Below are 25,161 nucleotides of genomic sequence, written 5' to 3'. Positions count from 1 at the left end.
AGTCCAATTTAGTCGGCACGATTAATCAGCAGAGTGGGCTAGTCCCGCATAGGGCAGTTCACAATGGGCAGTTCATAGTTTGTCAAAGAAGTCCTTGCTTATAGATTCAAATCAATCGAGTGTTGTGTTGGCTGTTGTGATGTTGCTTTCTGGGAGGGTGGTGTTTTTGGTCCTGTGGGATGTATCGATAGCCTGTTGCATTGCTTCTATTTTTGCTCTTAGGTGGGCGGTGATGCTGTCACATAGGGTTTGTGAGTGTATGCCGATTTTGCTGTTGCATGAAGTATTTTTTTTTTTTTAATTCCTTTACGATTCTAAAAATGTTTTTGTATGGGTTTGTTGCCGACTGGATTCTCACAGTATAGTATGCTTTCTTGACTTTCAGAGCTGTTGAATTGTATAGCCGGATTTATCGATGGTAGTTAATTCTGTCTATTTGGTTGTAGTGCTTCCTTCATCGCTTTTCTAGTTTCTGGTTAATTTCTTTTTAGTTCCCTTAGTTCCTCAGTCAACCATCATGCTGCCCATTCTTTTGGTGACAGTTTGTGGAGTTTTAAGGGTGTTAGTTGGTTTAACATGTCTGTGATCCAGGTGTGGATGTTCTCTTCAACTGTGTCTGCTGTTATTTTGTTTAGGTGGGAGGTATCTGTTAAAGTAGGTTTTTTCCAGTTTCATTTGCTTGTTGCCAGCAGCTGTGTGTTTGTGGGCATCATGCAGCTTGGGATTTTGATGGTATGATGATTGCTCAATATGATTGGTACCGGAGGGAAATTTCATCACGGCAGAAAATTGCATCTAGTGTGCGTCCAGCTCTGTGAGTGGGTCCATTCACTATATGTTTGAGATGAGTTTCCAGTAGGGAGTTTTTTGTGGTGTCATTTTCTCTTTTAAACCAAATGTTGAACTCTCCAAGAACAATTATGTTATCTGGATTTGTAGAAAGGTCAACTATGGCCCTCAGTCAGTTTTGCAGTGAAATTAGAGTTCTAGGTGAGTGGTCTGTAGATCAGAAGGAACAGTATGTTGAATTGGTCATTGAGCTTGAGGCTGACTAGGAGTGATTTTTGCAGTCTTCTATGTCGGTTGATGGTAGTGATGAGGAGCCCATGTGATTTGTGTGTGCTAGAGCTATTCCTGCTCTTCCGATTTCTCTGTTAGACTAATAGTTGGCAATAGTCGGGTATAGCGTCATGGGCGATTACTTTTTAGTTGTCAGAGAGCCATATTTCTGTGAAGAATAGAGCGTCTATAGCTCCTTCGCTTCGGAGGGCGTACATTTCTGTTTTAAGCTTTGATATATATTGCATGTTGAGTATGCTGCAGTGTAGTGTGTGTGGATTGGCTGCTTCTTTGTTAGGAGTCAAGTAAATGTTAGGAACAATCATCACAGTACAATATGTACAGATGGGTTGTGCACAAGGAGCCGGAATCTTGGTTCCACCAAGTTGGTGTTAGGAGAGCCCAGCTTTTGGTTCTTTCCTGAACTGAATCCCAGATTGTAATCAAGATTAATTTCCAGAGGACTGGGTCATAGTAGAAGGATTGTTTCTTAGTTATCTCCATGCAAGTCAGCCTAGTTTCCAGTCTGGTGCTGGTCTTACTGAGGGTTGACCATGTGCCGCCTCAAGTTTTTAGTTTAGCCATCAGGTAGCGCGGCATACTGGTGGTGATTATTCCGTAGGTGAGGCATGTAGTTTTGAACCAGATACTAGCCAGGAGGAGGTATCCGGTGTAATTTGTGCAAAGTGGGGGGGTGAGGTGTTCAAATTTCCTAGTGCCACAGATTTGATTGGAATGATTTTGTATAGTGCAAAAAAAACTAAAAAAGGTACTGGGCGGAGTTTACTGCATCTGAGTGAAAATTATTTTAGAAGAGTAGAGAAGATGGATGGATTTTAAATGAAGTTACACAGTTGAATTTAAGAGAAAGTTTAAGGTTTCTCTAAAAACTAGTAAGGGGGTCATAGATCGAACCTGTAACAGGAGATCATTGAAAAAGGTGAGGTCCAGCAATGGAAATTCATTGATCTTCCCTGGTGGTACAACGAGACGGGGGAATAGTTCAGAGATGCCGCTGAGTTTAGAGAAGAAGGCGAGATGGTTAATAATAGAATTTTATCTTTTAAATTCTGTGCTGCCAAACTGTGGGTACATTTAAAAACTAAATAAAGTATCTTAAAAGTCATACAATGGCAGTCTGGGAGCCAAACATACAAAATTCCACAAAAAGCTTCCTTCCTTTCCGTTCTAGGTTGGTTATAAGGTGCCTCTTGACATCATTATGTCCACCACTTTACCATCAATCAGGGCAGATCACCATGGATTATCCAAAAATATACATATTTTAATATTAATCAGAAAATCATTAATAAACAGGACATCTTACTTAAAAACAGCGACATGGTCACAATTCCGGGCACATTGTCTGTCTTCCTGAATTAGGGAGGTTCCACAGCTCAGGGTATCAGTAGAGACTTTTAGTTGTTCACCGAGTAGGCAGAGAAAAGGCCAACTGATGTTCACTTCTCCTCTGTCATATTGGTTTCATGTATTTATGTATATGTTCTGAATATTAGCATGTGTAAGAATGAATTGTGACCATGTTGCTGTTTTTATGTAAGATGTCCTGTTTATTGATGATTTTTGATTAATATTAAAATATGTATATTTTTGGATAATCCATGGTGATCTGCCCTGATTGATGGTAAAGTGGTGGACATAATGATGTCAAGAGGCACCTTATAACCAACCTAGAACCGAAAGGAAGGAAGCTGTTTTGTGGGATTTTGTATGTTTTGCATTTATCCGTCCTCACCCACACAGCCCCTAAAAAGAGGACTCTGTAGCTCTAGATAGCTGATAAGTCTAGGAGCCAATACAAAGTTAGTCAAGGTTATAAGTGAAGAAAAATGTAGGCACATGTAAATAAAGCGATCTGAAGTCGAGCTGTGACGCAGATGCCGCCAGCTCTTTTGTTCTTGAAGCGGGGGAAGATCAGCAAGATGCTGGAGCAGGATCTTAGCGCACGCACTTGGAGGTTTTGAGTAATACTGGTGTTGGTGTTAAGGTAGAGGTGAGATTCACTGTAGATGCATCTGTGTGCTACGGCCAAAGTTCTAAAATCCACCCAAGCTTTTATAAGCATCCAATGCGTCACGGATCTGATTTCTGAAATGTGGTTGGATCATTTTAGGCCCAGGGCAGCATTGCAGAATGTAGGGCTTTATTTGACAGCAGCTGACGTTTGGACATATTAGCCGCCTAGGTGCCTATTAGTAAGACGTTGCAGTAATCCAATTGTGTGAGAATAAGAGCACGAGCGAGAGTGAGACAGTTGTTTGGTGAGAAGAACTGTTTACTCAAGGAAATTAGCCTAGCAGTGTAGGCTGTAGCAGATGCTAGGGTGTTTCAGAACAGGGATGGTGGTACCATAAATACATATGGAGGTTCAGGCTCGGCAAGATTTTGGAGACAGTATGGTGACCCCCACAATGAGGAGCTCTGTTTTCTCATTATTTAAGCACACAAGTTGTGGGTGGTCAACCAGTTCTGGATAGTGCTGTACACTATGTCGATGGTGGCAGTATCTAATGGCATAATCACCAGCGATGGCGATGAGTATTTGCGTGTTGTCACCAAAGTTTGTATAGGTTATCTCTTGTGTGTTAAAGAGGTCGAATAAGGTCTTGATATATGTGTTGTAAAGAGTGGGCGAGAGACAGGGGCCTTGCGGGATGACTAGCGGTGCAAGGATAGGGTCAGCCGCCTCTTTGCCTATGAAGACTCTGGTAAGGCGACCACTGAGGAAAGATGTAATCCATGAAGTGGCCTCAGGAGAGAAGTGGAAGTGTTAGCTGAGGTGATGGCAGAGGATATCGTAGCCGACTAGATCAAACGCGGCCGAGAGATCTAGTAGGAGAAGGATGGGTAGGTTACCTGAATCATGGATTTTATCCTTTTGTATTTTTAAGTCCAGCAAGGCTATTTCTGTGCTGTGATTTGGCCGTAAGCAAGATTGCCTTAATAGGTGATTTTGTACCAACTAATGTTGGACCTAAGTATAGGCGAGCCGGTAGAGAATTATAAGTTGGGTCAAAGCAACTCAGTGACCTTGAGCTCCACACGCTGGCAGTACATCTACACTACAACAAGTAGGTTTGAACGTAATTAAGGATGAAATAATTTCCTACAGGACCACACAGAGCAGTGAAGTGGTGAGCCGCAGCATGGTGAGGTGGGAGACACAGGTGAGCAGCCGCAAGCCCTGCAATGAGGGCTTCATCCCCACACCCCCGCCACATCAATATGAACCACCGTTCGAAATCTCCAGCCATTTTAACTTTTTTTTCGATGTGTTTTATGAAGGATAGTTTGCTACCCAGAAAGAAACTTAGGGATTTTGATAAGTGGGTGAGATGAGAGCTGTACCCGTCCGAGTGTATTTCATACAGCCACCTTTGAGCTGGTATCTGCTTGGATGGGAGGCCGAGGAGAGCTAATATGGTGATTGCTCATAACTCAAAGACACACAATGATGCAACTAAATCCCTCCCTCCGTCAATGCCCCACAGGAAATGCACCACAAAGTGCATGCAGAATCCTATAAACATGTTCTCCTAGGTTCTCTGGGCATATAACTTAATTCCGTTAACTGGTAACTGTGGCTACTGCCTCCTGTTAAGACCGACACCCCTCTCTTACTGACTCAGTATAACTAGGGGTTCATTTCCTCTACCAAAGCCAACTCCTTTCAACCAGCCATATGCTCTGAGGTTTAAATCCCGCCATCTATCCCTAAATCCTCACCAAGCCCTGTTAAGGCAACTTCCTCTTTTTCCCCTACTGCCTCCCCCCACATTTGATACTCACATATCACCATCATCCTTTAACACTTTGCTTTACTCCCTCCCAGCCTACTGCCAGGCTTTTGAAACAGACCCATACTTCACATGCACCGGCCATAAACACCATCCTTCCTCCTCTTTACCATGAAACCACTCCAATATTACTATCCCCTCCCGATCATCCTAAAACTGGAAGGAATCAGGAGTAAGACTCGGACACAGTGTACTGTGATGGTTGATATACACTTATTAAAGAAAAGAGCGGGTTGAAGAAAGGGCTATCTCACACTATAGCGACAAGGGGTTTCCCTGCCTCAACTAAACCAAACTAAAGCATGTCAGTGTCAGACGTCCAAAAGTAAAGAGTTCCCCGTCCTGTGTCCAAAATCCTAACCTGACTCTCACATGCTAAACTCAAAATACAGTGTAAAGGGACTTAGTCTTTCAACTGTCCATCTGTGGCTTTTTCCAAAGTTCCAACTCAAATTTCCAAAGGGTGCCAAAATAAACAAAAAATCCCTGTTCCACAATGCTCAAGGTGTTGGGGGGGGGGGGTAACTTCCCCTGAGTTTCCAAGGTTTTTTTACAGTTCACAATCACAGCCCTCCCTTTGAAATATGCAGTTTTCCAATCCAGGGTTATGGCTCCCTTCCCCTGGATTTCACACAGTAAAGGGTTCTCTTCCTTTCCTTGGCTTTCACAATTTATTAAACTTTCCAGTCTAGGGGGTGTTGATCCCTTTCCCTGGATTTCAAACACCCAAGAGGTTCTCTTTCCTCTTCTTGACTCTCTTGGTTTAGTTCATAATTGGGTGTGATTCCCAGACTTGCAATCACATTACCTGGCTTACTCTCCTGCCAGGTCATCCTCCACAGGTAACAGTCTGCCTCATTCAGACACTGGGCTTCGACCTCGTTTCATTGGTTTCATTCCGCCATGCACTCTGCATCCCAGTTCCCTTGCTCAGGTTTGCCCTGTAAATATCACCGTCTTTCCTCAGCATGCAGTATACACTGTGAAGCACCCCAGTGTCCCAATTTCCCTCTCTGGGCTCACCGGTCTCTTGTAGCGGCCTTGGCATTCTCCGCACTCATTCAGTTTCTCCAGTGGGGCACATTCTCCTTCTGTAGGCGTCCCATCTTCCCTGCGGTACCGCTCTTCCCTGGACTCCTCTCCACAGCGTCTCCTGCTGCAGGCCTCCATGTGGCGTCCCTTCGACCTCAGAGCTTCTCTTGGCGCCAACCGTTGGAGCTCTTCTGCTCCCCGCTAGAGATGGTTTCTTCCTCGCTTTCCGATCCACGTCAGGTATAGTGCATTGCTCTCATGCTCTCCATCATCCCAGTACTTTTACAAAGTATAGGCAAGAGCCCCACTGTCAGTGCAAAGTGAATGGACTGGATCAATAGCACAATGGATCATACATGCTTGGGAATTCAAGGGGTTGGTGTTATAGTGCGAGAGGGAAGGAGGATACCATGTTCCTACCAGTGAGATTCCTTCCCTCCCATGGTCTCAGGGTTGTCTCCACCCTCCTCCCCATATGTTCCTATCTCTGGCAGCTACCCCCAGGGTCAGGATCAGTTAAGAGCTGGCCTTTCCTGGCCATATGGGAGGAGAGGTTCCCCAGAGAGTAGTGAGGACATCGCCAGATCCACCACAAAATCTAGATCCATTCTCTTCCCAGCATTGAATACTGTGACCTCTCCACATTCCAGGCGTGCTACTCCTCACACCCTGCCTACATCCGCCCAAACTCTAGGCTTCAAAAATAAATCCATACGCACCTGTGAATTAGCCAACTGCTCGAGCAACCAAAATGTGCATTGCATTACCTAAAACACAACACATGCATGGGCATCCAAATGTCATCCACCATAAAAGGCAATCACTATAAACCACAACCACAGAGCATAAAGAGGTAAAGCAAAAGATCCAATCCACTCACAGTATAAAAATAATAGTGATATTTATATTATACAGGATAAACACATCAGCCTCCTTTTTTTAATACAGATAAATATTAGCCCAGTACCAAAACAAGGAGGAAACAATCAGGAATTAGGCACACTTCCATTCATTCACACCATTTTGGTACTGAGACGAGGAAGAGGGCTTTGGAAGAGCTCCATTGTAATAGCCAGGCATGTCCAGCTAATAGGCCCAACCATGGTCAGACAACTGAAGTGAAGAACTTGCACCTGCAAACCTTTAACAAGGCACAGGTGTATTAATGGGTGGCCGACCAGCAGATTGAGAGAGACGGCTTGGAGAGAGACACGGCTTCTAGAAGCGGAGCGGGCTGGTGAGGAACCGGCTGGAGGGAAGCCATGCTGAGCAGTAGTGTGAAAGAGACGCTGGGGCCAAAGTTGGCGTGAGAGGGTTGAGAAGCCTGCTGTCGTCCCTGCCGGTGTCCACAGTAGGAGCTGTGGGGCACTGAAGCCTCCCGATCAACGCAGGCCGCTAAGGGAGTGAGAGGGGCTCTCAGTAGCTTCTGCTGAGGGAACGCGGAGCAACCCACTTCAGGACACCAGGACGGCGAGCACTGCTCGCTGGGGCTTCTGTGAGGAAAAGACAGAACGGAAAGAAGCCAGGAAGCAGAACCGAGACGCCTAGAGGAGCGGTCACATACCAGTGAGTGTAAAGAAGGGAACACTCATGCCAGGATGCTCTGTGGCCTGGAATCAAGCATATCTGAATGCCGAACGAACTGAAAGCTATTACAATGGTTATGAAAGTTCAAGCCAAGTATTTTTGAATACCGGACAAGCTGTAAAGTATTATCTTTTGAGAGTTGCAACAAGCATTATTGAATACCGAACTAACTGCAAAAAAATGTGAGCATATTTGAATACAGCACGAGACAAAAGCAAGTTATGAGAACCTACGAATAAATTGAAAGCAAGTGAAAGAAAAGTGGTGGAAAAGGGTGAACACCACAGAGTGAATTGTGTTAGTGACACGTTGTGGCAGAGCCGGAAGACTACCAAGGAGAATCTGGTTGTGCAGGATTCAAGTGGTGGCAAAGCCAAGAGACTGCCAAGGAGAATCTGAAATAAGTGTTGGCCAAGAACATAGGTTCAGAGAGAGAAAACCTGTGTTGGCGAAACATGAAGAATACAGAAGCATGACAAAGTGGCTAGGGTTATCGGTTGCATGATCTGTAATGGGTGAACCGTGTTGTCTGACAACTGCGCCTAGACCGAGTGACCCTTACTTAGAAAGAGCCAAGGAAAGCTCATGCGAAGAAGCTTGCATGTTGCAACGGTTGCTGAAGTGAATGATAAATGCAAACAGAGCAAACTTTATGAACTGTTGAAAAGTCTGGATGATTAAGGAATTGAACTGTAACTCTTTTGAAAGCCAGGAGACTATCTATAGTTTTGAAAACTGAAAGAGCTGAACTCGTGGGGAAGGGAACCCCGAGACCTTGACTAGAGAAAAGCCAGGATGACGGAGAAGGTTTTGAATTGGTCATTGTTCTTTTTACAAGTTGAAAGACTGGTACTCTTGGAGGAGGGAACTGTGTTGAACTCTTGGAGAAGGGAGCCCCGAGGCCTTTTTGAACTGTTCTGAACGACACATTAGGCAGAAGAGCTGTACATTCTAGCTTTCAAATTTCACATTGCTGCACACCTATCAAAGGCACATTTTCTCAGTCATTTCAGCGCTACTTGCTTCCGCCTTATGGCGTCAAGGTTCATGGGTATCCAGAGTTCTGTTACCTCCTCGTCTAGTTCCCTGCAAGGTCCCCCCCATATGGTCTCAATATTGGGCCATCCTCTTCTTCACTTCCTCCTCATTTCCAATCTAGGTAGTACTGCTTAAAAGGTGGCGCCAGTAATCTAGGGGTCTTCTATTGCGAGGCAGGGATAGGGAGTATCTGGATTCTCTCTGTTCACACAAGTTCATGTACTTCATCCATCTGCCGAATGTTGGGCTGTTGCGTTTCCCTAGCATGCTTGCTATGAGGTATCTCGCCGTCACTGATGCCATCCCAAGGAGCCTCCTAGCCCCACATGGCCCTTCCTCTATCAGTGCAAGGTGCCATAGGGCTGGTGTGTAGTCCCATGTGGTAGTCAACATTACTGACATAGCCTGTTATCCCTTCCCCGAAGGGGGCGCACACGCGGGCACGCCAATGCTACATGGTAAAAGTCAGCGGCCTCCATGCTGCACCGCAAGCACGCAGATGACCTCTCAGGGTAGATTCTATGCAATTTGGCCGGGTAGTAATAAACTTATATCAGCCTGAATCCATTGTTCATGGACAAGCAGCGGGTTTGTCGACCTATAATCTTCCATTGATGTTCATTTAGTGCCTCTCCCAGGCTGGTCTTATCAGGTCCCAGCGCCGAAATCCTGCAAGAGCAGACTGATGGCCTACCAGATCCCCCAAACCAGTTTTCCCAGCATTCAATTGAACAACTCCTGAGTTAATCAGACTGGGGGGAAAGGGAAGTGGAGAAAATAACAAACGGACAGGATTTCTTCTGCCTCCTTCAATCTCTGGAGCATTGGAAACCCTGCAAATAATGCATAACTGGTTAACAAACAATTTTACACCTGTTACAACTAAATTATAGGTTACTAGCATTAAACCCTTCAGTTACCGGTCTATCTCTGCTTCTCGCCAAGAGACACTAGCTGATTAGTGAGTGAGATCCTATAGCTGCTACCATGTAACGAGTTCAGCGCTATAACTCTCTGTGATGTGGCTTCTTAATCTTTTTCTCTAATGTTTGAGATCCTTTAAAAACATGTTCAAATTGTAATTCCTTTAATGTACTCTTTCACCCTTCTCCTAAACTTGCATTGCTCTTAACTCAGAGTTTTTCAAGGCTGCATGAAAGGTGAAATCCACTTCTTCTAGAAACCAAAAGTGTTTAACCTTTCTTCACTTGCACTCATCTGTATGTTCTGACAGACCTTTAATTACAATCTCCTCTCCTGAAAACACGTGACTTGTCACTCATAACTGAACTGTAATGCCTTGTTCGTTCCAGATCTCATTACTTGCTTCCACACAATGTTTAATTGGCTTTTTGTTTGCATGTCACATTTATTCTGCAGACTGCCTAAAGACTTAGCGAGCTAATGCGCACATGTGCATATATACTGCTGACTTCGCTGCTTCAATTACCTTTTTAAGTCTTTAGCAGGCACACGCGCATATCTCCTGTTGCCTCGCCGCTTCAAACTCACTTTTGTCTGCCTCTCAGAAGCTCAGCCCGCAGGCCGCCACCTCAGCTGATTCCTCGCCTCATACTCGCGCCACAACCGAACCCCAAATTATTCTGATGCAACTCTTGTGCTTTCCAATGCACGCAAGGCACGTCGCAGGGTCCCTTACTCGAGCGTGAGTGAATTTCATGACGGGAACAACGTAGTACACAACAACGATGCAATGTTACTAATACGCGCGTGTTGATTTCAAATTTACATTTGTTTCCTTTACTGGCGCGCGCACGCTCTCACATCTATTCAGTGAATTCAATTATATACAGTTTCTTCTTTCTTAATAGATAAACGTATATTACAGATTGCAGGCAAAATGCTTGGTTCCTTTTTTTTCTAACAACTTTTCAACATTTTACATGCAGCTCAACACAACTCGTTAGATTAGTTTTCTTTAAGTTCATTCACTTATCTGAATTTTAGTCTGTCTCTTCCTGATGAACTTCCTCAAAAGAGTCCTCATTTCTCTGGTGCTTTGGTTTTCTGAAGAGCTCCTAAGCGCTGTGACCTCTCCAATGCAGATCTTGAATGAAAGGCAGTTTAGAACCTCTCCAGAGGTTCCAAACTGCATCACAGTTGCATCACAGTAGTCTTCAGCCAATTATTGCTGACCAGGAAGTTGACCATCTTGGACTGGGAGAACAGCAGCCGACTAACAAGAAGTCAAGGAAAACATCTCTGAACTTATCCCTAACTTCACTACATCAACAGTTTAAAAGCCACAAAACCCAGGGACCTGACAGGTCTCCCATTTAGCCCCCTGTCTCTGCCTGTTAATGGACCCCCCCCCAACCCTACACAACTAGTTTATATATTGTGGACACCAGCTTCTGAGATAATGGTTTTAGCACATATTGTGGGGTTGGATGGGTTGTTGGAGGAATGGGAAAATCAGGCCATTCGACCGTAATACTTCTCTGATCCTGTAATACATTAGCAGAGTCACTGCTGTCCACTCACCTCTGGCCCGTAGCGTGTCCCAGGTTATAAACTTCCCGTCCTGAACGAAATCTCCTACGGTGCGGATTCCCAATTTTTGAAAGAGGGTTTGGAAGGATTTCTCGTGTTAGTGATTTCCCATGTATGTTGTATAGTGGAAGGTTCAAGGAGTAGGTTTGTGCGACGGTCCGTTTTACAATTCGTTCCCAAGCCATGCATGTCATGGCTGTGGGCTGGACCTCCCTCCTTGGGATTCGTGGCCGAGTTCCCCACAGCATTCCCCTCAAGTCATCAGGATGTACTGCCTCTCTGGCTATCCGTGAGTGAGGGTAATCAGGCGTAGTTTGTTCCCATCCCGCTGTGTATTGTATCTGGGCTGCCAAATATTACACATATAGATCGGGTTATTCCAAGCCCCACTGTTCATATGGTAGTGTAAAAATATCAGGGTATTCTCGCGTATTTGCCCGCCCATACCAGTCTCATCATTAAGGACACAGACATACTTTTGAGTTGAACTTACTGACAGACTATCCTTGGTTTTCTTTAGGTAGGTAAATCCCACCTTAGCATAGGGCAAGTTAGGCCCTACTCGATCCTGAAATTTAAGTAAAAGAAAACATTTTATTTCGAAAGATGAATCTGTTATCTGTGGCTTACTTTATGATGCCTTCACATTTCCCAGATTAGCAGTCTCTGTCAGCCAATTTAAAGTTCCATCTTCAGTGTCACTCCTATTTTGTCAGGAGGACAAATTGCAGGTTGCAGATTACTAGCTAGTGTAGTTGGTCAGAAGAAGGAGTTGGACACACTGTGGGCATTTATGTATTCTTTTAATGAAATTATAAAGAACAGGCCCATCTCTCCCTATCGCTATAGGGATTTCCCTACCTAACTAAAGGAACTAAAGGTGCTCGTCTGTCGTCAGTAATTCCAAAGTAAATGTCCTCCGCCCAACCCCAATTCTAACTGACCAAACAAATAAAGTAGGCAAAAGACTGTCTGTCGCCATTTGGTCGTTTTCCTTTTTTTGCATTCCCTTGGGACTTTCTCTCAGGGTTTATTTTGGTCCAGATATATCTTCAATATACAAACGTCTCTCTTTTGAAATATATTTCATAAACTGATCTCTTCTGACAATCTCTTGTGGTTTTACCCAGGAGCTCTTGTAGCTCCTCCCAACTGTTCCTGGCTCCTGGTTTCTTGACAATGTTAGAATTATAACAGTTCTCCTTAGAACATTCTATCACACTCTTCCATTTTGTGCTATGGCACGCACATTCTCAAATCCAACCTTTCTGAGGTCTATCATGTCCTTATTTGAATTAGGTATCCCCTCTCCTGGGATTTCTCTACAGGATTCCATTTCTTATTACTTGATTCACTGTGTAGTCTTAATTCACAACACATATGGAGAGTTCTTTGTGTTCTTGATAAACCAACCTTTAACAGTTTGGTTGTGACTATCTGAATTCAAAGACTCTCCCCCCTTTCCCGTGGTGTCTCTACTGGATTCTTTCTCTCGTTATTTGATTCACTGAGTAGTCCTAATTCACAATACTTGTTATACTTTATTCTGGAGTGTTCTCCACCTTCTTCAACAATTATTTCGTGTGGCGTTTTACCCCCTTCCCAGGGGTACTTGTTTCCACTTTCTCTCGATTTCACATTCAACCATATTCATCACATTCTTTACTCATCCCTCATATGTCCAGTGACATTGGTTCACTGTTCACCGGCTTTCACACATTCCTCACTTCATAACCCATTGTCCCGGTGGCCTCCCTCTTCTCCCGTTCACCCCAGTACCTTTGTTCGTCAAGGGTGACCACACGGGGCTCAACACTTGTTCGGGTAAGTTGCTTTCTGTTCGTACTTCCAGTTCTCGGGCTTCGCATTCGTCCCCTCTAGGCATCTGTACAGGCTGCTGCAGTCTGTGGACACTGGCGGGTGAGAGCTTTCAACACTCCTAGCTGTACTGGTTTCGGTGTTCTTAACTGGCACCTGGCCGCTAGAGTATGACCGCGGACATGCCACCACATCGGAAGGTTCAGCTCACTCTGTCCTCTTAACGTTTTCTCTGTTGTCTGCCTTGCTGGGTCTCAGGCATCTGACTGACGTTCTCTGACCTTCGACTTGCTCTGTGCTCTGCAGCTTCTCTCATTTTCACCTCTCCACGGTGTAATTACGTCAGGGTGCTTCAACTGCCCATTGCACTTTGCCGTCCTCTGTGATTAACTCGTTCCACTTGCATATGAATCTCTCCTTAAAGAGCTCTTCGTGTTTCAGTCAACATTGCCAGAATCCAATCAGGAGGACTCTGTATTCATTAGTGAAGGCAGTCCCATATATGCAGATAATGTGTGTCTAGGTAGTTCCTTGTGGGAATTAGTCCTTGTTCCCTAAGAAGGAGTCACTCCCATTGAGGTCTCATTTTCCAGACCCCTAGGGAGGGCCTTGCAGTGCCTGCTCACCTCGCTAGCCTCAAAGGGAGCAGCTCTGCCTTAGGGAGAAGGGACGAATACCCTTGATTCGTCACACTAGGCATAGGCAGTCACTTGAATACTCAGTTCTCCACATGGACACAGCACACCGTTTCTTACTTGCCAAAAGACAATCCTCACTAGCCTTTGGTGAGTGCAAAGTTTGAGGCCTGTATCAGGTTATTAGAAAGAGTACTCACAGCATAATTAACATATTTCTTGGTGCAGGGGGACTTGCGTTACTAAATACAGTTCATTTAGTATCATCAATGGAAATGTCTAGGGTGTGTTTACTCACCAGAGTACAAAGGTCTGTTTTTGGGCCATTTGGGTAATCAGCAAAGTTACCTAAACCAGGACTGTTAAGGTGCTATTGCAGAGGTAATCATGCTAATACCATCAACATCATGGACACCTGCTCCGAGAGCAGATATGGAGGGGAAATGCAAATGAGGCGGTGTCCTCCTAGTTGATCTCTTCCCCGTCCCAGTAAAAGAATGGCATTTCTGAGGGCCACTTGAAAGGGGGAAATGGGGAAAGGTTGACAGTAACCTACAAAGGCTGGTGGGACAGAAGGTTAATTGTGAAAGAGGAATGGGTGATACCATGTCTTGCCCAAGGACGGCCTCTCCCCATTCCGCAATCTCCTCCAACCAGGTGATCCTCCCTCGCCTATCCACCCCCACGGTCAGAATCCAAGAGCAATGGCCTTTCCCTTTTGCCCTGGAATCCTCTTCTCAGGTGTCCAGGGAAAGGCCATTGCTTTTGGATCCTTACCCTGGGGGTGGATATGCGAGTGAGCATCACCTGGGTGGAGGGAACATCCTTAGGCAACATATGGTATCCCCCCTTTGCATTTTCAGAATGAACCCTCTATCCGTATAGACTCTGTACTACTGTCAGCCCTTTCCCCTTTTCTTTCCCCCCAAACTGTTCCCCAGAAACACAACCTCAACACTGGGATGGGAAAAAGACAAACTAGGAGGAGACAACACAGTTATACACACTTCCTTTAATTCTGATATCCTCAAACACCACTCTGGTACTGAGACGAAGAAGGCAGCTATGGAGGATTTCAAACTGAACAGCCAGGCATGTCCGGCTAATGGGTTTCACCAGGGTCAGGCAATCTAACCAAACCTGTGGTCATTTAACAATCTCAATGGGTATACAAATGCTGGCTGTGCAGCACAAGGAGAGACTGGCTGGAGAGCAGAGACTGTCGAGAGCAGAACCAGGCTGGAGAACAGAAGCAGGCGTAAGATAAAGGAGCGGGACATAGTAGAGTTGGGAGCATGTCCAGCAGGAGAGAGGAAGAGCCGAGGTTGGCAGTGAGAGTGTCTGGTGATCCTACTGCCCTCCTTGCCAGGTGAACGCAGCAGGAGCACCGAAAACAATCAGGTCTCTGCTTGACTCCAGGACAGCGAGCAGTGTTCTCTGCGGCTGCCGCGAGGGAAGAGCAGAGCTATTGGAGGCCAGGAAGCAGAGCCAGGAGTGGAAAGAAACCGAAGGGAACTGCTGTATGGAACCGGCGGGTGGAAGAAGGGAAACACTCCTACCGGGGCGGTGCGGGAGAAGCAAGCATTTGTGCATACTAAATGAACTGAAAGTTGTTATAAGCACTTTTGAATGCCAAAACAAATGCTTTTAAATATTGAACGAACTGGAAGACATTGTGAGCACTTTTGAATGCCGTACAGAACAAAAGCCTGTTATGAACACTTATGAATGGAATGAAAGCAAGGTGGTACAAGTAGCAAACACCACAGAATTAGATGTTTGAGACACATTGTATTTCGCAAAGCCAAGAGAATACCAAGAAGGGTATGAGACGAGAAACCAAGTGTTAGCCAAAAGCTAAAAGAGTTCAAAGAACTGCAGATTAAAAAGAAAACCTGTATTGGCAAGAGACAGAGAATACAGAAAGTTTAACAAAGTGCATAGGGGTATCGGTTGCGTGACCTGTAATGGGTGGACTGTGTGGTCCGAAAACTCCACCTAGACTGAGTGCTCTCCTTTATGGAAAGAGCCAATGAAAGTAAACAAAGAAGCTTTTGTTTTGCAATAGCCGCATATGTGATGTTGAAATCAAGAAACAGAACTGCCTATGTGAATTGGTGAAACTTACTGATATTGAAGGAGCAGTGCCCCAAGGAAATCTGTTTTTGAAAGCTGGAAGATTTGGAACCCTGATATTTTGTGAACTGTTTTGAACTTGGGGAAGGGGAAGCTGATAAGCCAAGAGCTGAAAACATTATTTTATGCCGACATCCCTACACATTGTATACAGTTGTTAGGACAAACATAGGTTTTGGACACAGACAGACCTTTGATTTGGACTTCCTGACACTGACTATCCTTAGTTTTCTTTAGGTAGGGAAATCCCACCCTATCATAGGGCAACTTGGGCCTGACTCCATCCTGCCTTTTGAGTTAATAAAAAGATTAAGAACCAATCTTGAACCTGTTGTCTGTCTCTCCTTTATGATGCCTTCACACTTGTTAATGCCTGTGACCACTGTGAGAAGCCAAAAAAGTGACCAAGCAGCAAATGCAAACATCCCAACCACCACCACATACACAGATGTCTGCCAGCAAGTGAACAAGGAGAAACGCGAGCAAGTCAAGAGCAAGTCAAGAGAGAATCAGAGTTGTATGGAGAAATGAGTGAGGAGGGATTTGGTCAGGAGCTGCAGAGAAATGGTAACAAAGCAGTGAGGTGGGACCCAGAGGACTTGTTAAACTGTAACACAGCCTATTGGGAATAGTAAAAAATGGGAAAGGCAAACCATAATCCGAACCAAATAACCTGGAGTTTGGGCATGAGTGGAAACAAGCTAATGCATTTTAGGCAAAGTAGTTCCTCGACAAACAGAAAAAAGCCCTGAATGAATAATGGAAGTTGAATAAATCAGTAATATTTAGTCAGGCCAACAGTAAAGCAGACTATTACGAAGAAATAGTATACATGTTGGGAGTATGAAATAGCTGACATTATCAATGAATACAGTTTTGTTTGTTTCGTTTTACTTCCATAGCACCTTACATCAAAGTGCAAACGATTATTGAAATGGTAAAATATAATTAAATGATGATCAATCAAAAACAGAACAAAAAGAGAAAAAAGCAAAGACTTTCAAACTAGACGAGAAAACAACATTGATAATCCACAAACATTTCGGAAATGAATGCGAACCAACCTGATTAAGGTGGCAAGGTAAAAATAGGTCCTCTCTCAAACAAAAGATAAGGCATAGTGAGGGGGGCACGCACATGCAAGCAGAGAATGCATGTCTGTTCAAAGAAAACAGACACCTGTCATTTTAGACCTGAGATTTACCAAACACAAAGTCTGACAAAACAAATGGATGCATGCTGGAAAAAGAAGTATTCCTATTCCCAGAGACATTTTGATTGAGTCTAAAGTAAAGTATCAGAAATTAATTGTGTATGATGGTAGAAAAAGTGTGGTCACTCCAAAGAGAGATTGCTGTTGAACATAAATTCTATATCCTGCTCAAGGCAAAGAGGTTAGAGAAATAAACACAGACCGTTAGGTACAAAGCCTCCAGCAACATAAAATAACAAATGAAAACCTGCGGGAACAAAAATGAAAAAAAAGGACTGCTTAACTAATCATTCCATTATTTCTTTTTTGACCAAGTATCATCAATTGGGAATTGTCAGAGCGTGCATGGTTTTCTCTAATTGAACCAAGAAGCTCCCCGCTATATTTATTTATTTGGATAAGAGTGCTCTTTAGTCTCTAAGCAAAACAAGATAGTTCATTTTCGACGAAACCACACACAAAAAAAGGAAAAGAGAAAATATTGCAAAAGGGGATCCAAGCCCTTTTTTGTTTTCATTTAAGAAATGCAACTTCGTCAGGATTCTTTACTGAAGTTTGTTTTAACTGCAGTGAGGCTTAAAAGTCCTCTGGTGTTAAGTTTAGCATGAAGCATCACACTGCACATAACGGTGTAATCCATTACTGCGCGGATTACCCATCGGACATCTGCTTCTACAGTGTCACAGGAAGTATGATGGCTGGCGCAGAACTTGATCCACAACGCATACAATTCTCTTCATAACCAGTAGAGAGACTAAAGAAAATTGCAAGGGCCACCGGTAAGAACTCACACGTACAGGTTTTATATGTTATAAACAATAGATGCAGTTCCCCCTTTTAAAGCAAATAGATACTTAACAAGTCCATAATGTAGTAGAAACAGGGAGCCAGCACAAAACAAATACAACGCAAGTAAAAAATAATGAGGTGCAATATTGGTTCATGTCTTTCACTCTAACAAAAAAACTATCTGAGAATGGACTACAATAGTTCAAATAATTGAAGTATTCCTTGCATGCAATTAATAGTTGTTCACTGAATATAACATCTTGGCCAATTTGAAACAAATCATGAAAATAGACACACATTTCTATCCGTTTTAACACCCAATTTTCACAAAAGAAAATTCATGTAGTGCTCAGCATCAGATTTCTGTACACCAAGAATGTATTAAAAGCATTTGTTGTTTGGCACACAAAGCTCATATGTTTAAACCATGTGACCATGCAGTGGAGAAGGCACTGTGTATGAATAGAGCAGGAGTACCTGTGATATAGCCTCCTACTGGATTGAGGCTGTCAAACTGCTTGTCATGTTTGCCCCGCTCTTCTGTGGTAATGGCCCACATATTTGGACCACCTGAAAAATAAACAATAAAAAGGTAAGCTGCCTTTTTCCTATATCTACCAAATTTTCTGACACTCATACACTTGAATACAGTATGGATCATTGGTTATTGAAAGACAACCAAGACTATCAAAAACAGATATGTAAATCACAAAACAGCTTAATGGGACATTTTGCATGTCAAGAAGAATCAGGCCATCAGGACAAAATATTTCAAGGGGAAAGGATAACCAGTTCTCAATCCCATTAACTGGCCAGGAAATACTGAAAACAAGGTTTCTTATGGCTTTGCATTATTTTCAAAAGAAGAACGTGTATGTCTGTTAAGAGTAATGTGCAGGTCATAGTGTCAAATATGTGCACTCAATATGGACATGGAGAGATATGCATACATTAAGGGGATCATTAATGCTACAGATGGTTGGGTTCTTGCCAGTAAAATAACTGCTGATATGTGCTCCATTTGTTTGTTGATGGTTGATGTTCTACTGAAGGTAAGTTAAGGTATCAATGCGGTCTAGTTTCCCGATGATTTATTCCATTACAAACATGCAAGTCATTACTGCGGCCTCTTCAGTAGTTAGGGCAGAAATTAGAGCTAACTGTACTTCTTAAATCGGTCAAGAGAGCTGAAAGTTAATTGTGATCCCCAGTCACAGTTGGTCTCACAGATTGCCTCAAGAATACACCACCTCTCGAAGAAGATTCAATAGATTTGATTAAACGTATTATTATAATGGTATTTAGGTCATTAAAAGATTTCTCATTTAAATAACATGTACAGAATTCTAAAGAATACATTACGTTAATTTATATTATATACATTCCATTCAACATACATATACACTATCTAAAATAAAAAAACATACATATATACACAGCCTATACCTCTATAATTCTAACTTGCGTATCAACAAGATCAAACCTTCCCAAAATGCACACTTGATATCCACATTTAAAATTTTAATATTTCCTATAAAATATCTAATATGTCTTTTAAATTACATTTTAAACTTAATCTTAATCTTCAATTAAGTCAGCAAGTCTGGCTAATAATTTATTTGGACCCCTCAGCCATTATCGAATTTGCCTGACACAGCTTAACAGCACCCTATACATCATTGGGTAACTTCTGTAAGTACCTAAAGTGTGAGTTCAAACAATGTAACCAAAAGTCAGCATCCTTAATAATATCAACATTATGAACATAAGGGCCCAGAAATGTCACATATATCTGACCTAATTGAAATGTTTGGCCGTTTCGAGATGAAAACGTTTACCAATTCGACAGGTTCATTCATGCTCAAGGATCTTCAGCATATGGCACAATATGGTCAGAACAGGCAAGACATTAAATCGTAAAAGCATTATAAATCCTTTCCAATCTTTCAACAGGCATAAAATCAAATAATTCTGAGGTTCCTTAAACATATAGTTCTTATATGATACAAATCCATTAGCCTTTAAAGTGCAATCCCATTGTTCTGTCTTTCTTGTAATACATTAGCTATCATAATAAGTTCCATTCCAGTTTGGAGTCCAAGCAATATTTTCAAAGTCTTGCTTGATACGTTGATCAATCTTCATTTCCCATTTCCTTACCAACAGAAGAGAGAAGCTAATCCGTTGCTGCAGTCAGAGCTTTTGTATATAATAATGCTTGCTTTAATATCACTATAGACTGCATGGACAACAGCCCCAGTTCCAATCTGATTATTTCAATGGGAATACATTGAGGAAGACCCACAATCCTACTCCAATAGGTGCTTCCAATTTTGGTCAACCATTCCGAGTTTACACTAGTTATGACCTCCAATCCATAAATCACAGCTAGAGGCATTCAACTTATGTATTTTTCTTTTTAACAAACCAGGAAAGAAAAGAAGAAAGTGCAACAAACGAGACAGAAGACAGGATAAGAAGGATAGGGCAGAAAATTGACATATTGAACGACAATTTAGAAAGTTTACGGGAGTTTGTGGAGGACTGTGTGAGAGGAAAGGTTTGTTATCATTGCCCCACCTGCACCTGCCGTGCTTCTCCATTCCCTAGTGAACCATCCCCAAACCTTGAACAGGAAAATAGACGTTTGACGATATGTCCATCCCTTCTTCCCCTTACAAATCTTCTCCTCATAACCAGCCTGTGTTGAATCCTAATTCCCCCATATTGGTTTCAGTGTCTGCTTCCCCCGTTATTTCTTTAGAATGATGTCTGTGTGTGTGTCTGTTTGAAATGTCTTTGTACAGTAGTTGTAGAGAAAGAGTTTGTGTGTAGATTTTTTTTTTTTAAAAAGACGTAAAATGTTCGCGAACAGCGCGCCTGTTCGACCTATCCGCAAGGAATGGAATGTGGGTGTGGGTACTGTCTAATGTCAAGTAAGACGGATGTGATGTGTGACTGCACCATCTGTTGAAAATGTGCATACATAAACAGAAAGGGTTGTCCAAAGGATATACTACCTCAGCGTAGCGCTTGGAAACGAGATAATACATGTTCGTAGAACACACCAGATGTCCGTAATGGGTGTAAATGAGGAAAATGGGAGTGTGTGAATGACCCTATAACGGTCCGTATCGGGCGCAGCCAAAATGGTGCCGTCCGTAGAACAGGCACGGTGGCCGGCAAGTTCGTAGGCAAACATAATGGAGTTGTCCTAAGGACACTGGAACTGTCCGTACAGTGAACATAGAATGCGTGCACATGCGCAGTACAAACGTAAGTATTGCGAACATCGTGCCTGTTCCTAACTGTCCGTCTCACTTGTGTCGCACTTTGAAATAGTTTGAGAACCCGAACACTGTCCGTAGGACACTTGTGCACATGCGCACGTTTGATTCTTTGCATTTGCTGTCCACGGGACTTTCATTACTGGGGCGGATGTGTTGAGGCCGTCATCATGTGACTGCACCTACACTGAGCGTGGGGACTAATTTCCGCGGTTGGTGTGCTTCCGCAACAATACAAACGAACTTGTAGACACAAGGCACAGTATTGTAGAGCCAAACAATAGGCCACCTCAGGACCTGCCGTGCAAAATTTGTGTACCACTTTGTAGGGGTGAAGACGGTCACGAGGCACACCCCTGCACCCCTACAAAAGGCCACACCCCCGAGCACATCTTCATTGTCCTTCTAGCTATAGCAGATTGAGGTGTGTTGCCTTTACTGCTGTAGTGCCCAAAAGGAAACTAATCGGTATGGCTTCCATGCCTGCCTTTGAGTCATTAGCCTCAGCACCACCCCCAAGCCCGCCACCACCACCACCTCACCAAGGGCCTGCAGAGAGATATATAGGTGAGGATGTAGAGATCGAGGAAGAAGAGGAGGAAGAGAATGAAGTGGAGGAACTCCGCACTAGGAACACTCGGCGGGAGTCGTGGGTGTGGCGGTTGTTTTCCGTTGATGGGAACGTACCAAAAGCACGTGCGAAACTGGTGAAGTGTAACCAGTGCGAGATGGTGTTGAGTCGCGGGAGATTTGGAGCGTACAGTTTTGGTACGACAACCATGAAGCGACACCTCACTTCGTTCCACACTGCAGACATTTGCAAGGTGGTGCCATGTGAAGAGCGTAGTCGTTTGAGGTCCTGCACAGCATCCTCGGTATCCGATCCTCCCACCACAAGAGACACTCCTGTGGGGGAGCGACTCCCTCCAGCTGCCTCACAAGCCATTCACAATGCTGTTGACCCTTACCTTTCAAAAGGTGACAGTAGTGTGCACGTATTGTGACGCAGTACTCTGCGGGGGGGAGAGTTTCGAAGTGCTTTTGAGGCTGCAGTCACCGAGCACCAGAAGATCTGCTCCTTACGTAAATAAAGCTCACCCTAAATCTTTCTTTGTTCAGTTGCCCTTTTTTATCCCTGTGGCTGGTGTCCCTTCCTTACCCTCCTTTTGCCTCTTCTCCTAGTGTGCCGTGTGCTGTTAAGAAATGAACGTAAAAATACCAAAAATTACAGAAAAGGCTCTTTTCAGAGCCGCATTTCTCAGTATAACAATAGAACTATGAGGTGACGGCCGTAGACCCCTGCGGAGTTCTGAAAAAGTTTGCCGACAGTCGTAGAGGAGAAAAGGGAGGGTGCAAGTGGAGCAAACGCAATAAAGTGTACTTGGGAGTAAGTGGCGGCTCTGAAAAGAGCCTTTAAGTGGTGTGTTGTGTGGGTCAAAAACAGTGGATTGGGGAAAACGGATTGTCAGATATGTTAGTATGATTGCAAAAGAGGTCACAATGCATTTTGTATATTGCGAAGAAAAATCTGAATGCCAGCATATGTGAGGTGGACTCCATCTCTGCGGAAAATGAAAGTGCTGCGAAACAAAATATTTGCATTGTGGAAAGAGGACATGCCAACATCTCTTACAAATGCACACACAGCCGTATTCAAATTATGTCTCGCTTTCTCCATTTGTAGACCAAATGCAGAAGAACGCAACCATATTTGTCTTTGGGCAATACGGGAAAAAAGTATGTGACAATTTGGAAACATGTCCATGAGCTTCGCAAGTCCTTCCTTCATTGCAAATTGCAAAGAAATTCCAAATACATGGCCTAAACTGTTTCCTCCACAATGAATGATCAGTATATCTAGAGGACGCTCTGTCAGTAAAGTAACACAAAGAGGTACCAAGTCTAGCCATCTCATGCCACGCACGCCATGCCAGTGCACTTCCACATGTGGAAATCCGAGATTTGTAGATAAACTGCAGCTTTCTGCATGCACCTTCAACCAATGTATCCATGAGTCTCCCAAAATCCAGATAATCTGTTTTCGAGCATGGAAAGCCATGGCTGTGTGGTCTCCTGTGAGGGTGAAGACGGTCTTACTAAAGTACGTCGGTCAGAACACACCTACCGAACTTTATGGACCAATCCCTAGCTCCGCTCATTCTAATTTACATGCGGCTCCACCCTTCAATCCCCGGGGGTGATATGTGCTGGCTGCTAACTACCGCCATGTTCGCGGACATGTACAGATCAGAGCGCGACGATGGTACATTAAAGTACTATTCCCCTTTAAGGTAGGCTCTGAAAAGAGCAGTTTATTTTTTCTATTTTTGGCCAGATACCGTACAGACATCTGGTATTTTATGTATTTTTTGGTATTTTTTGCAAACATAACAGAACCTTCTCTAAAGCAAGCCTTACGTTCCAAAAGAACATTGCATTTCCCAAAGAAGATAGCGCAACACCATCTCCTTCAAAGTAATGCACATTGCTTGAAGCAATGTTATCGTGGCTACAAAAAAACATACCAACTCTTAGCATGAATGCACGCATGCCGCGATTGACGATACATCTCCCGATACTTTGATCTGGACAGAAAACAGAAGTGTTGTGCCATTGTACTCTCGGGAGTAATGCAGAAAAAATTACTTTCGTTGTTGGGAAGATGGTCATGAGTGCTTCAACCAACTGTGCCAAATCTGCCAACAAAGTACGTGAAGTCAGGTATCCCAAATGGCAAGCACCGTAGTGCAAAATTACCACATGAGGAGTGGTCATTCTACGGATGTCTCTACAAACTTAATTGCTGCAGCATTGGCATCAGTGTCAGCGCTCCACACCACCTCCACTCCTCGCACATCGAAATGGTGTGCCACATGCCTACTCTCGGCATAGTGTTTTAAGCCTTGCACAAAAATGTCTCCAAGCATCAAAACCCTGACTCTCTCCACCTCTGCCATCTTCAGTGTGCGCACTGTCTTTCGACACAAAAGAGTAATGTGAACATCTGATTGGCTGATGCCTACAGTCGCTTTTCCATGCAGGATTTGCTGTAGAAACTTGTATGTGACACGCCCTACCAGCAGACAAGCGTTGCCTATGCGCGGCACGTAACTCTTACCCAGTCCTTCCACCCTTTCCAGAGCGGTACCAAAGTGAGTCCCTCATTGGACACAACTAAGTAGTCGCACATTCATCCACCAATCACATAGAACATCGCTAATTTTAACTCCGTCATGAACATTGCGCACTTCAAAATTACTGTCGATGAATCTGTATGGAAGTCGCATACCATTGCAAAGCAACTACTTCACATGCTACTATGCAAGGATTGCGATTTTCTACGTACAGCTCCATACATGTCCACATGCATCAGTATAGAGTACAGGTATGTATATTTTAATCAGATAACATGTGGAAGCCTTATGATTTAAAATAGACAAAATAATGCTGCTAAATGTCCATAGGGAATACATAACGCCGCTCCCCCTTTAAAGTGCAACATTGCCGATTTGTCATTCACAAATCGCACAACTGCTTACTGTCTTCCGCATAACCTGTACATACGTTGCAAGCATGCCTATTTAGGGCAGACCTCAATGTTGTATGTGAAAATGTCGGAGTTCTGTACTCTGTAAGGCCTACAGTAATGCTACTTGCAATGTGATCGTGTGAGAATAGTAAGCGCTCCCGATTGTAGTGCTGACATTTCCTTCTGAGGGTCTCCCGATTTTTCGACATCGTGCTTTTCATTAACAAGTACAAAATGTTTCCACATCTAGTACTTTGCCCTATCGCTTACAAACCTCTCTCCTATGCATAGTACACTTTGTAAAGAACAAGGCATTTCCATAACCTTAAAAGATTGTTATTTTGAAGGACTTTCAAGTACCATATTGCAAGTACTATGCAAAGACTGCACAGAGTGAAGTGAAATGTGCACGTGCACTGGGTTGAAATATGAAAGTTCAATCCTCTGACGAAAGAAGCACAAGTAATGTCTGCAGTATCATTACTGCTGCAAACACACAAAGTAATTGATTTTGTTTTTTTTTTAATTTGCAGTGAAGACTACTCTCCTGAGAATCAATAGCATCTACACTGCAGACGACATATCCGAAGAAACCTGGTCATCTTGCACAAAAAAGTAAGTACAGTACAACCTTTATATTTTAACTACTCCTTAAAGAGGCTGCCTAGGTGATTTGTTTATTTTGGGCACCAAAGCAAGCATTGAT

At 43.5% G+C, this 25,161-nt stretch overlaps 1 protein-coding gene across 7 annotated transcripts in view; it reads right to left on the bottom strand.

Annotated features, from left to right (window-relative positions):
• Positions 1 to 25,161, bottom strand: part of ITSN2 (intersectin 2) — a 2,589,317-nt gene that overhangs the window by 2,292,546 nt on the left and 271,610 nt on the right. For all 7 annotated transcript variants that reach the window (XM_069605851.1, XM_069605856.1, XM_069605854.1 and 4 more), the window contains one exon: positions 18,117 to 18,209. In XM_069605851.1, the coding sequence (XP_069461952.1) occupies positions 18,117 to 18,209 (93 nt within the window). The remainder of the gene's footprint in view (positions 1 to 18,116; positions 18,210 to 25,161) is intronic.

This window comes from Ambystoma mexicanum, chromosome 4p (genome assembly GCF_040938575.1).
Source record: "Ambystoma mexicanum isolate Mex_15411 chromosome 4p, UKY_AmexF1_1, whole genome shotgun sequence".
In the NCBI taxonomy this organism is placed as follows: Eukaryota; Metazoa; Chordata; class Amphibia; order Caudata; family Ambystomatidae; genus Ambystoma; species Ambystoma mexicanum.
Note: the sequence above shows the minus strand (reverse complement) of the source record. Positions and strands in the feature narration are given on the sequence as shown.